This window comes from Haliaeetus leucocephalus, unplaced genomic scaffold, assembly GCF_000737465.1.
Source record: "Haliaeetus leucocephalus isolate CR32 unplaced genomic scaffold, Haliaeetus_leucocephalus-4.0 Scaffold395, whole genome shotgun sequence".
Lineage (NCBI taxonomy): Eukaryota > Metazoa > Chordata > Aves > Accipitriformes > Accipitridae > Haliaeetus > Haliaeetus leucocephalus.
The window spans coordinates 9,070,527-9,082,533 of NW_010972831.1; the positions used below are offsets into that span (position 1 = coordinate 9,070,527).

At 60.3% G+C, this 12,007-nt stretch overlaps 1 protein-coding gene across 1 annotated transcript in view; it reads right to left on the minus strand.

Annotated features, from left to right (window-relative positions):
- LOC104835798 (coiled-coil domain-containing protein 92) overlaps window positions 1–10,883 on the minus strand; it is a 26,874-nt gene extending 15,991 nt beyond the window's left edge. The window contains exons 1-3 of the mRNA XM_010573969.1: window positions 10,833–10,883; window positions 9,466–9,619; window positions 4,378–4,425 (exon numbers count right to left, since the gene is read on the minus strand). Coding sequence (XP_010572271.1) covers window positions 4,378–4,425; window positions 9,466–9,619; window positions 10,833–10,883 — 253 coding nt within the window. The remainder of the gene's footprint in view (window positions 1–4,377; window positions 4,426–9,465; window positions 9,620–10,832) is intronic.
- Window positions 10,884–12,007: the final 1,124 nt, after the last annotated feature.

The following is a 12,007-nucleotide window of genomic DNA, read 5'->3' on the forward strand; positions in this document are numbered from 1 at the left end:
GAAGACAATTAACTCTATCCCAGCTGAAACCAGGACAGCACAGAAGGGGGTCGGGGGGGGGAGGCAGCGGGGGCTCAGCCCGCCGCCCCGGCGGGTCCCCACACACTCCCGATGTGGCTGCGAGGGCAGGGGGGGCGCAGCCACTGGCCCAGCAAGTGCCATCGAGGCTGCTTGGGTGCTTTTTGGGGCCGGGGCTCCCAAATGCACCGTGAGCTGCATGAGCCTTTCCCCACACAGGGCGGGCAGGCACGGGAACCCCTGAACGCCCAGAGCCGCGGTGCTGCGGGCACGGTGCGATGCGTGACACCCAAACGCGGCGGGGGTGACAGCACAGGCAGTTTCGGCGGAGGACGCCGTTGCCGTGGAACCTGCCGCCTCTGCCTCGCTGCAGCCTCGTGCTGCAGTTTTAAAATTTCCCTAGGTAACTCGTTTTTCGCCCTAAAAGTGACTTAGAGCGCATGCAGAGGGCGCGGGGGAGCGTACGGGCTGGGAGAGAAAAGGAAACGGCCACAGTGAAACCATCAGCCCCTCTTGGGAGGGCTGGTCGACCTCAAGCCCTGGGATTTGGGCTGTGCTCGGCAGGGAAGGAACCTCCACTCCAGGAGGGAGGAGCGGGCTCAGGGGGAGCCCGTCCTGGGGGGCAGGAGGGCCGGGCAGCCAGCCCTCCTCGGCTGCTGTGCGCTCACCACACCGGCACCTGTGGTTTCTAACGCCTGACCTGTTCATCTTTCTGCTCCTGCCAGCAGCTGACTGCCAGCGATGGGGCACGGACAGGACGTGTTAAAACAGAGGTGCCGTGTCAAGCGGCAGGTTCCCCATGGCTCCCACTGCCCTCCCTGCCCTTCCCACGCCTCGGCGGGTGACAGATGCCCTCCCTGCCCCAGCCCTTCTGAGTCACAGCACAGGCACCCGAAAAAGTGTGACTTCACGTGGGGCCCTGCACGCTGCTCCTGCACACCCTGTGCTGCTCTGGCCAGTCTGCGTGGGCTCCCTTCCACCTGCTGCGGGAGGATAACACCTGCCTGACATCCATCCATCCATCCATCCATTTTTCCTTCCTTCCTTCCTCCATCCCACCTGCCATGGTGGCATCAAGAGACTGCATTGAGTGAACACCTGTAGAGCAATTTGGGTAACAAAACTTTGCCTTTCCCCAATCCCTTCTGCCTAATGCCCTTGAAAGGCTGGAGGAGGTGGGGGGTGGAGGGGAAGCATTGCAGCTGCAGCGATTCATTTCACGGTGACTGTCTCCTTTCCTCCAGGCACCCTTCGATCCGCCATGGAAACACACTGGCCCACTGAAAGTGGCCCTGTGCAAGGGCACCCAGGCTCTGCCCCATGGCCATGTGTGGGTCCATGGGGATCTAATTCTGTGCACCAGGGAAGGTACCCCCGCACCCCAAAGGGACAGGGCTGGCCCGAGCATCCCCCCTGAGCACATGTTCCTGCAGGCTGGCACGGCCAGGAGCCCTGTGTGCTGGGGGTCTCCTGGGGGCTTGCGGTCCTCTGCTGGTGGTGGCCTTGAACTTGGGACAGCAAAACTGTCTTGAAGGTGACGCCCTAGGAAGGATGCTCCAAAATGGGAAGGAGGAGACTGGAGTGTTGGTGGCAGCTGGGTTTCACCTCCCCTCTGCACTCTGTGTCCCCACGGTGGGACGGAGTGGGGGGCCAGTGGCTCAAAGTGCTCCTGTCCTTGGCCCAAAAGCGTTATCATCTCCAAAAGGAAAGGCATGCTGCTCACGCGGGGCTCTTACGGGACCCCGAGGACCTGGCCCAGGCACAGATTTCCGCTTGCGGCTGCCGCAGCTCGTGACCAGCTGCATTCCCCACATTCAGCCCCGGGAGGTGTTTGGGGGACGGGGGCCGCCCGGGGAGGGGGGCACGTCCCACCCGTGGGTGCGAGGTGGCAGCTGGAGCAGCCGGCGCGGGGGACTCACACCCTTGGGGTGAAGAAGCCGAGCTTGGTGGGCCGCGGGAGGGCCGGGCTGTGCGGCCATGCCATGAGCCCGGCACAGGGGCACTGGGGGGCCGGACCGCCCTGGTGCACCCTCCCTGCCCGCGCCTGGACTCCTGGCCCTGGCAGCCCCGGCTGCAAGCTCCTGCACCCAGCCCTTGGTGGGGCGCAGGGAGGGGAGCGAACGCTCCCCGCCGAGGCTGGCACCCGCCTGCGCTCACCCGTGCCTGCCCAGGCCTGCTCCCATTGTCTGCAATAATCTCTGCTTTTTACGATATGATTTGCAACCGCTTTATAGCCTCAGCTCCTAAGTGTCTTCTGCGGAGGAAAAATGCTTTCTAATGAGATCTTAAGGGAGGCAGTTGCACGCAGTAATTATTACGAGTGGCATTTGAAAAGCAATCATTTGATGGCATCTTAAATTAGGTGGTTGCCCCATAAACGTGGCATATGTGATCATACTCTTCGTAAGCTATTAAAAGGCCGAAGGATGGGCAGAGACCTGTGGGTGGGACTCACTGCACATTATGGTCTGTGACACACCGATGGCACTGGGCGGGCTGGACGCCAGGCCCTCCCGCGAGCCCACCCGCGTGGGGAAGGGACCCCTGGGCTCAGCGGGAGGAGGGAGGCGAGGTGGGAACGGGGGTCTGCTGGGAGCTGGGGTGGGGTGAGAGGGGCTGGGTGTGCATCACCCGCTGCGCATCCCCCTCCTGGCGATGGTCCCGGGACTGGGAGCACCAAATCTCCCTGGAGCCAGTTCCAGCACTGAGTGAACCGTGCCAGCCCTGGTGAGAGCAGCCCTGCTGCCCACCCTGCCACCGCCAGCCCCGGCTCTGAGGACGAAGTGCAGGCTGGAGCTCGATGCCAGGGACTGTGCCCAGGCAGCGCCAGGGATGAGTTTCAGCTTCATCCCTGGGACGGAGGAGGAAGAGGAGCCCAGCTGCTCACAGAGCATCCTCTGCTGGCCACAGGCACCCAGGCAGCACTGCCTGCCCCTGCCTGAGCTGGGTGCTCTTGGGGACGGGGACGGGTCACCTGGAGCCATGCGGTGGCATTTGGTGACCCGTGGGAGCAGCGTGATTGAGGGTGCTCTCAGCCTGTGGCACCTTGGGACAGAAGCAAGGCCAGGCAAGACGGAGCCCAGAGGGACACCGCGGGGACACCGACATGCACCCCTTCCCTGCCGGGCTGTGGATGGAGCGGGACCATGGCGGTGGGAACCCTGGGGCACCGCAGCCCTGCCAGCAAGGGGACGGCAGCCGCCCGGGAAGGCTGGATGAGCCGGGCACATCATCGGGAGAGCACCCGGCTCCTGCCCGTGGGCCCCACCGGCCAGAGTCCACCACCCGGAGAGTTGCCCAACGCAGCCCACTCAGGCGCCAGGCTGGCCGGACTCTGCTCCGCAGCTCAGGGCTGCGGGTGCGTGTGTGTGTGCGAGACGTGGGGACCAGCAGCATCTGAGTCCGGACGGGGGGCTACGGCAGAGGGATGCTCAGGACGGAGAGGAGCAGTGCCCAGCCCAGCCCGCAGCCAGGCCCCCTGCCCATCTGGGCACTCGTTGCTGGAGGACAGGAGCCGAAATCAGGGCGAGCTCAGCACCAGCTCCCCGCTCTTGTGTCCCTCAGCACAGGCTTTTGTTTGAAAACCTGCCCTCGGCCATCAGGTCCCAGGGGCCAGTGTGATGTTTGCCAGCACCGAGAGACGCCAGAGCCCTGTGCCATGCCGGTCTGGCAGATGTCCTGCCCCTGACGGCCTCGCGATGCGGGAATTGCCCACGGGTTTCCAGTTACCCCCAGTCCTATCTGCCTGTCCCGGGTGGATGAGGCTGCCTTTGGGATGGAGAAGGGCTTTGCCAGGGCTTTCCAGCTGGGCAGGGCTGCCTGTCCCAGCTCCAGGGCTGCCCCAGGAGGGGCTGCAGGACATGGGGCTGGGTGGCCTGAGGGCACAGCGCATTGTGAAATGCCTTTTGGCCAGCTCTCTGCTGCTCGTTCCAGGCCTGGGATGGTGCCTGGAGCTTGCAGACATTTTCATACACCAGGACATTTCTCCCCCTTATTTTGGAATATGAAAGATTATTTTGAGGGCAAATCTGACTGTTTAATGAACCAAGAGAGCTGTGTCTGTGTCTGTGTCAGGGCATTAGCAAAGCCAGCCTCGGGATGCTGGCTTTCCCATGCAAAACCTTCCTGGGTAGCTGCCTAGGCATTTAACAGGACTGCCAACAGCCTGTGAATGTGCACCCTGACTTCCCAGCTGCAGCCCTGCCCTCAGACCAACTGTCCCATGCAGACAAGGTCCATGTCCCCTCCCTGGGCGGTCCTGATGGGCCCCCTCTGGCTGCAGACTCTTTGGGTGCCCCCCCCCCCGCACCCACACATGCTCACCCTTATCTTATCTTGTGCACAAACCTGTGCTCTTACCTTGCTGGCGGGCTTCCAGCTCTTTTATTTCCAGGTCATGGGTAAGCTCTGGAAGAGAAATCAAACAGGACTGAGAAGGAGCATCCCACCCGTCCCACACGCTCCCTGTGTCTCCCCCCGCTCCCCGCCAAGGCTGCCGGGGCACTGGCTATCACCAGTGTGCTGCCTCTGCCCAGCCTGCGGCGTGAGCGTAGCCATCTCAGAGCACCAGCCACAGGCTGAGCCAAAAATAGATGATTCTGGCAATTTATATGTTATTAAGCAGCCTTGGGATCTGGCATCTGCCACAGCGCTTGCCCCTGGGACGTGGCCAAGGCAGTGTCTGCAGGTCCAGCCCCATGGCGGAGTGGGAGGCTCCGTTTCTCCAGCGATGCCTTTTCTTTTTCTAAGAGAGTTGCTGAACCATTTTCGGTGCTTTAAATCAGGACAAAGAGCAGAGCAATGGACTGAAAATAGACCAAAGTGTAAGCTGCTACCCGGAGTATTTCATAATTCACTGCTTCCAGGCTGATCTCTGCCTCTGCACGTGACGCAAGCGGGACGGCCTCGTCCCTGCGTGATGTGCCTGCAGAAGGATGCTGCCCTGCTCCGGGGGCAACGTGTAACTTCAAAACCCCCTCTCAGCCTGCCACCGAGAGCAGCCTGGGTGCTGCAGGTATCTCCCGGGGCAGAGGGGGGGGCAAGGCGGTGGCAGCGCTGGAGAGGAGCTGCTGTTTGCAGGATGCAGCCCCAGCCTCCCGAGGGAGGCTCCTCAGGGCTGCTGGATACAGACGTCCCACCGCAGGACACGGGCTGCAGACCTCGGGCACCGCAAAGTGTCCCTGCGACTGTCCCATCTCCCGCTGCCGTGGGCCCAGGACGGGGTGACAGTGCTGTGGGTCCAGGGTCTGGGTGCAGGCAGCCGCAGGCAGAGCTGCCCCATGCCCACGCTGCACCCAGGAGCAGCAGCGTCTTGCGGGGATGAAGCCCATCGCATGACCCCCTGCCCGCCTGCCCAGCCTTGACACGCTGCCTGCTCGCTGCCTGCTCTCTGCCTAGCCCCGGGCTACAAAACCAGCTCACAAAGGGCAGCAAGGGAGGGAGCTCAGGGACTTTCTGGAGTTCACTTTACCCTGCACGCTTTTACAGACAGTCTCTTTTGAATTAATCATCACAGCCCACCAAAGCACCAGCAGCTCTGAGAGGAGGAGGAGAGGGGGGGCAGCAGCAGCATTCAGTTGTTTTGGGGCTTTTTTCCCCTGAAAATGAGTTCAAATGGTTAATCTTTGCCCTACATTTTTCTTTTAATCTGCTTTCATGTTGACTCTAATCCTCATCACTGCCATCCTTCTGAAACGAAACGCTTGGCTCAGGCAGCTCTGCCCGTCTGTCTTGGAAAACAAATCTGTAGTGAGAAGGCAAAAGTAACCGAGAATGTAATGCAGTTTCTGGAAAGCTTTCAGCACTCCCGACTGCCCCATTGGAAATCAATGGCAACTGTGTTATTTTTCTGAAGCTAAAATAATAGGTTTGGAGTCTCAGATATATTCCCAATGAAAACTAAAGCAGTTGCCCGTTTCCAAAGAAGACATCACCCTGCTGAGTGAGTGCAGGGCTCGGGGATGATGCACAACCCGGGGTCCCAGCTTCTGTGCTGGAGCCACAGGGGCTGGTGGGAACCTGCCCCGGTACCGTCCCCATGACCCCCGAGGGGCAAATCTAGGGGAGAGCACCCCGCAGGGCTCTCAGGCGGCCCCAGCCTCTGCGGGACGGATCCAGCTGCTCTGCACTGCTGTATCCCACCTGCCATGCTGCTGGCCCCGGCTGCAGCCGGCTCCCAGCGGCTCTCCCGCTCGGCCCCGGTGTCTCTGGGTGTCCCCTGTGCAGGGCAGGGGATGGGGCACTGCCGGGGGATGCACTTCAACTTGCCTGGTGCAGGAGGCGGCCGAGGAGGGGTTTGTATTCCCTGACGTGGGCTAGGACACGCTGGTCTGTATTCCCTGCTGTGGGCTAGGACACAGAGGTCTGCTCTGCAGGACCCCCCCAGCCCCAGCTGCCCGAGGGTCTAGGACCCTCTTGGAGGTGGCTATGTGCCCCTCGTGGGGGCTAGATGCTGACAGGCAAGCTAGAAATGGGTTTATTTAAGATACAGCTTCTCTCAACACGTTGGGCTTCCCCCCTTTGCTGCCTGGGAGGACCGTCCCGGTGCCCTGACGTGTGAGGGTGCGGAGGGACTGTCGGCACAGCCCCTCCGGCCAGCTTTGCTATCCGCTGCGCTGCCTGCAGGGATCCCCCCCAAACCCCGCTCTGCTCCCGGCACCAGCCTTCCCTCCCTCACTCTGCTAACACCGCTAAGCAGGCTAATTATTGCCACAAGGCTTGAGCTCATCTTCCAGTAAAAGGAGAAACAGAAGAGTCAGAGGAATCTATTGCTATTTCTGCTGTGTTTATACCTTGCAAATAAAACGGGAATGGGAGGGAAGCCAACTCTCCTCTGTAACGCCAGGCTCATTCCAATAAATGAATCACAGCACGGGGCTCTGGGCTGCGTTACCTTCCTGTAAAGCCTCCGACCGGGAACACTGGGCTGCGGGGGTTTGCTGGGGCCGGCTCTGCCCTGGCCCTGCAGAGAGGGCTGCGGTACTTGCCCAAAGCATCTGCCCCCTCCTCCTGCCAGGCTGCGGCGAAGGGCACGAGGCTGCCGGGTGTCGGGGGCTCGCGGGGGCTGAGCACATGGAGGCTCCGTCCCGCTTTCAGCTCTTGCTGCCGGCCCTTGCTGCTTGGTGCCGGAGCCTCCCGGGACACTGGGTGCAGCCAGCGGGAGCTGCCTTGGGTCCACAGGCAGCAAACCTGGGGATTTATTGACTTGAGTAAGGTCCCTTCTGAACACGGCTGTTCGGCTGCTGGATCCAGCCCGGATCCAAAGGCGCTGGCTTGCTGTGTGCCTCCCCGTGGGAATTCCCTTGCACACAGCCGGCTCGGCTCCCCCTCGGAGCAGTCGCTCCCTCTGTCGGAGAGGGCTCTGGCACCTGGGAACCGCCACTGCTGCTGCTGCTGCTGCTGCAGGCGGACGGAGCTTCTCAGGGCTGAGTAGGTGGCAGCTGAGAAACAGAGCTCTGCAGAAGGGTGGGCATTTCAAACGGTGGTGCCTCGGGGAGACCGAGGGGATGGTGCGAAAGTCAGGGTCTGAAACAGCAGCTCCAGGGCAGGTGGCACAGCTCCGCAGGGCCACGACAGGGAAAGTCCTGACGTAGCGACTCCGCTTTCCTTGTGCAAACAGCCCTACCAGATAATGGCATTCAAACCATCAGCAAAGTCATCTTAAAACTAACCAGGGGCTTTGCCCCCATCGCTCCTAGCAGAACGGCGTTGCAGAATCACACACCTTGCAGACAAGGATGTGACTTGTCCAGTCAGAGAGTGCTGTCATCTGGCCTCACTGGGAAGGAGATCGCTAATAACCAACCGTGCAATGGGCTCATTTCTGCCCCTGGGGACTCAGAACCCCCCAGCCTGATTCAGGCACGAGAACTGCACTGTCTCACCTATCTGGAGAGGCTGTAGGTGAAGCCATTAAAACAATGAAACAGAACAGCAAAAGCTCTGAAAGGATGTGGAAAAACAGACAATTCTATCAGTGCAGAGATGTCTTTGTTTCCCAGGAATCAGGGAGGATGACAGGCTGGAAGACAAGGAGTAATTAGCTACGGCTGAATTATTGATGAGAGCGATGGCACAAGTTGGAATGAGTTTCAGTGGCGGGCAGGAGGCCGGGAGCCGTCGCTCTTGCCAGGCTGGCTGAAGGGGAGGACGACATTGCTGCAGCGGGGCTGTGGGTGGGGGGCTGGCGGCCGTGCACCCCACAGCCAGGGCAGGGCCCCGAGCACCGTGCCAGGCTTCTGGCTGTCCTTCCCGGGGACTGGAGACGGGCAGACCCCGGCTGGCTGCTGCAGGGGCTGCCGTGACCCTGGGGAGCTCTTTGCCCCCTCCCCGAGGGGCCAGGCTCCCGGCAACAGCCCCCACTCTTGGGAAAGGCTGGGAGCCTGCAGCATCTGCGTGAGGGGCTGCTGAGGATGCCCGGCAGGGACCCCCCCTCCACAGCAGGGAGCAACCTGGGGCGGGGGAATAGATGGGCTGATGCTGCTGGCGTTAGTGCTCGTTCAGCACCGCAGCAGAAAAGCACGGCAAGGGGGTACCGACACTGGCGCTTGTGCTGGACTGCTCTGGGCTGGGCTGGCAGGAGGGGAACAGATTTCACCTCTCTGTGTGCAAGAGAATAAAGAGTAACAAAATATAAACAAGAAAATCACATTTCCTCCTGTTCTGAAAGTGGCCTTGGCATGGTCTCATACAGCCCTGTTATCGACAGTGTTCAACCCTTTTCTTTCCCCTAGTCTACTGGCTCCTGGGAGGAATGATGAACTACTTTTACATTTTCATAATCAAAATACCTTTGTGAGCACAGATCACAGGAGGAAAAGGGAGGACCATCTTGCTGGCTAAGGCTGGGTTTTTCCCTTTCCTTACACCAGTGAATCCCTCGGGGTAGCGACTACTGCAGCCCATCTACTGCAAGGTGCAGGAGCACACAGCCGGGGAGAGCGCTGAGCTACTGGGGCTAATCCTCATTCAGAAGTGTGCCCTGAGCACGGCATGAAAACAAAGGGAGGGGGTTTTAATGATGGATTATCAACACAGCCTCCTGTCTTACCACCCGCCCGGCCAGCTGATGCCCAGAATAAAAATCGCTCTGGTTCTTCAGTGTTGTAGCTGGAGGAAGCTGCTGGCACCCATCCGCAGAGGAGCGATTTCAGGGAGTTCGATCCACACCAGATTTGGCGGCCATGTAGTGCGGTCTGGGGAGGGGCTGCTGGCACCCGAGCCAGGGGCGCAAGAAGTGGGAGGCTGAAGGGGATGGAGATCCCCTGTTCCCACACCGAGCAGGATCCCCTGCGGCTTGGTGCTCGCCTCCGCCGCGTCCCACCGAACGCCAGCGCGAGCTCCCGCGCCAGACCGGCCCTGGGCCCCGGGGTGCCGGCAGGAGCTTTCCTGCCCAACGTGCTCCATGGGCACGCAGCTCCCACGCGCCACGGCCACCCCAACGCTCACCTGAGCAGTGCTTCTGCAAGCGGAGGATCTCCAGGTGCAGGTCATGGAGCAGCTCCATCTGCTCCTTCTTCAGGAAAGCGATGTGCCGCTGCACGCTCTGGATCTGGTGCTCCAGGGACACGGTCTCCATCGCAACCAAATTCACGGTCCAGGCCTGCAGGGAGCGGAGATGGCTCGTGATCAGACATGCAGCGGCACATTGGGCTTGCGAGCCCCGTCCCTGGAGCCCTTGCGAGGGGCAGAGCCCACCGGGTGCAAGGTGGGCGACAGCTCTCATCTACCCTTTCCACGGAGATGTGGCTGTGGGTGAAGCAGCTCTGCTCAGAAGGTCCCTGGGGAATGGTCCCCAAGTCATCCCACCGCCCCAGCGCCTCTCGGGGCCGGCTCCTGTCCTGCTGGTGCTTGGGCTGGGAGGCTCAGAGACTGCATGAGCAGAAAATGCTGGCATTGGAACGGCTCATTTCTATTTTGAATTTGGCCCTAGGAAATGTTTTATCACTGAGCAGGATTGCATCTGGGACAGGATTGCTCCCCGCAGTCCCCAGGTGGGAGTTGCACCAGAGACGATTTTGGCTCTCACTTGATAAGCCACATATTACGAAGCAGTAACTGCAGCGAGAGATCTAACACATGAAAAATACAATATGCTCCGTCTAACCCGATCAGTGTTACGCGGCAAGGAGAGTCATGTTGTCTTCCAGAAGAAGAAATGTCTTCCCTGGTAATTCGCCTGGCAGACAAGAGCTGCCGTCAGTCCTGCGCCGTGTGGCTCAGCCTGCGTCGGGGGTCCATCACCATGTGTTAATTAATGGCTTCAGCAAAGCAGCTGTGCAAGCTGCCTACCTGTGCTGCTGCACCAGGGAGATAAAAATAAACCCCTGAAAGAACCCTTAATCCTGGGAAATACCATTTCGTATGGATGTGGAATCCGTCCTTACTCCCCACGCTCAGCCCAGGAGGAGGGGAAGCGACAGCAAACCGAGGTGAGGGTGGGGAGACATCGTGCCAGCAAGCCTGAGGGACGGCGTGCACCGTCCTGTCCCCGGGAAGCTGCTTCCATTCCTTCCTTCATCCGCGTCTGACTTCAGTTTTATTTCTATAGAAACTTCGGAAGTAAGTAAGTGAGCACTTTGGCTCCTGTTTGCAGCACGCCCAGCTCGGTAATGTAGTACGTTTTGAGATAATTCCCACAACCAATATCGAATCAAACTGCATTTAAGCTCGATTCCACAGTAAGCAATCTTGGCAGTGCCACGAGTTCAAAGCTTTGCTCTTGCCAAAGCCTCCCCAGATTTGTGACAACCTTAAAGTCAGGTCTCCACGGTCCTACTATTTCATGAAGTGGGGGGGTCCAGCGAGGCTCTAACGCGAACTAACGGCTTCGGGGTGCCGCCTGCCATGCCCCGCTGCTGCGGCATCGCCCCACCGCCAGCCCCAGCCCACCCTCACCGGCCGCGGTGCCCGGCACCTGCGTGACCCTTCCCGTCGGCGGCTCCGCGGACACCGCTCGCGTAGCCACGGCCACTGTGGGATCCACGGGGAACGTCAGCCCCTACGTACAGGAGACCGCCGCGGGGGCGAGAGGGGGGCGATGCCCTGTGGCTGGGGAGAAGGGGCTGTGGCGCAGCGTGGGGCTGCCTTCATGCTGCCCCCCCTGCTCAGGCTGAGCCCCCCTGCTTCTGCTCCGGCTCTGCCCCGGCCATCCCCCCCTCCCTCCTGGGGTACGACCCCCCCCGCAAGGGGCTGGTGCAGCTCTGCCTCCTGGGGTGCTGCACGGAGCCGGAGGAGCTCCACTTTGCTGCACCCTCTGCGAGCCCAGCAGCCAACCATCGGCCTGGCTTCCACGGCGGATTTCTCGGTCGCAATGCCCCCGAGGCCAGTGCCGAGGGTTTGGGGAGCTCCAGTGCTGCCGTTCCTCTCCTGCAGCCGGTGTGGGGTGTGCTGGGAGGGGGCTGGGTGGGTACCCCGCCTTGTGATGCTGGTGGTGCACAGGCAGGGTGGTCAGAGGCAGCTGCGACACTTAACTGGCATGTCAATAAGTAGAAACGATAGAAATTGTGTTCTCCTGCCGTTGCCCCTGCTTGAGGGGGTCAGGGCAAGCTGTGCGAGGGGGCTGACCTGGCTGGCCCATGGGGAGGGCTGGCTCGGGGCTCCCACTGCGGGCTCTACAGCCTGGGGGTGCATCTGCCTGAGGAGGTTCTGCATAAAGCCTAAAATAAGAATATTGGTAATGGGAACTGGCTTTGGCGTATATGGTGGACTGTCACTGGGGCTTTTTCACATCCCAGGGAGCCGTTTCTGGAGGCAAAATAAGGAAATTTTGAGTTTTAGGATGGGTCTGCTATTCAAGGAATGAAATGCTCCAAACATTCACCCCATGAATGCTATGGGAAAGCATGAAAAAGGCTGGTGTGATACATAAAAGCAACAGATACAAAGATCCTGCTTCTCATTTAAGGTGCTTATTGTGGGAGGTATGATTTACACCGGCTTAAAGCTTCCCTGTGGAACAATGTCATGTAAGTGAAAATAGCCCTGGCTC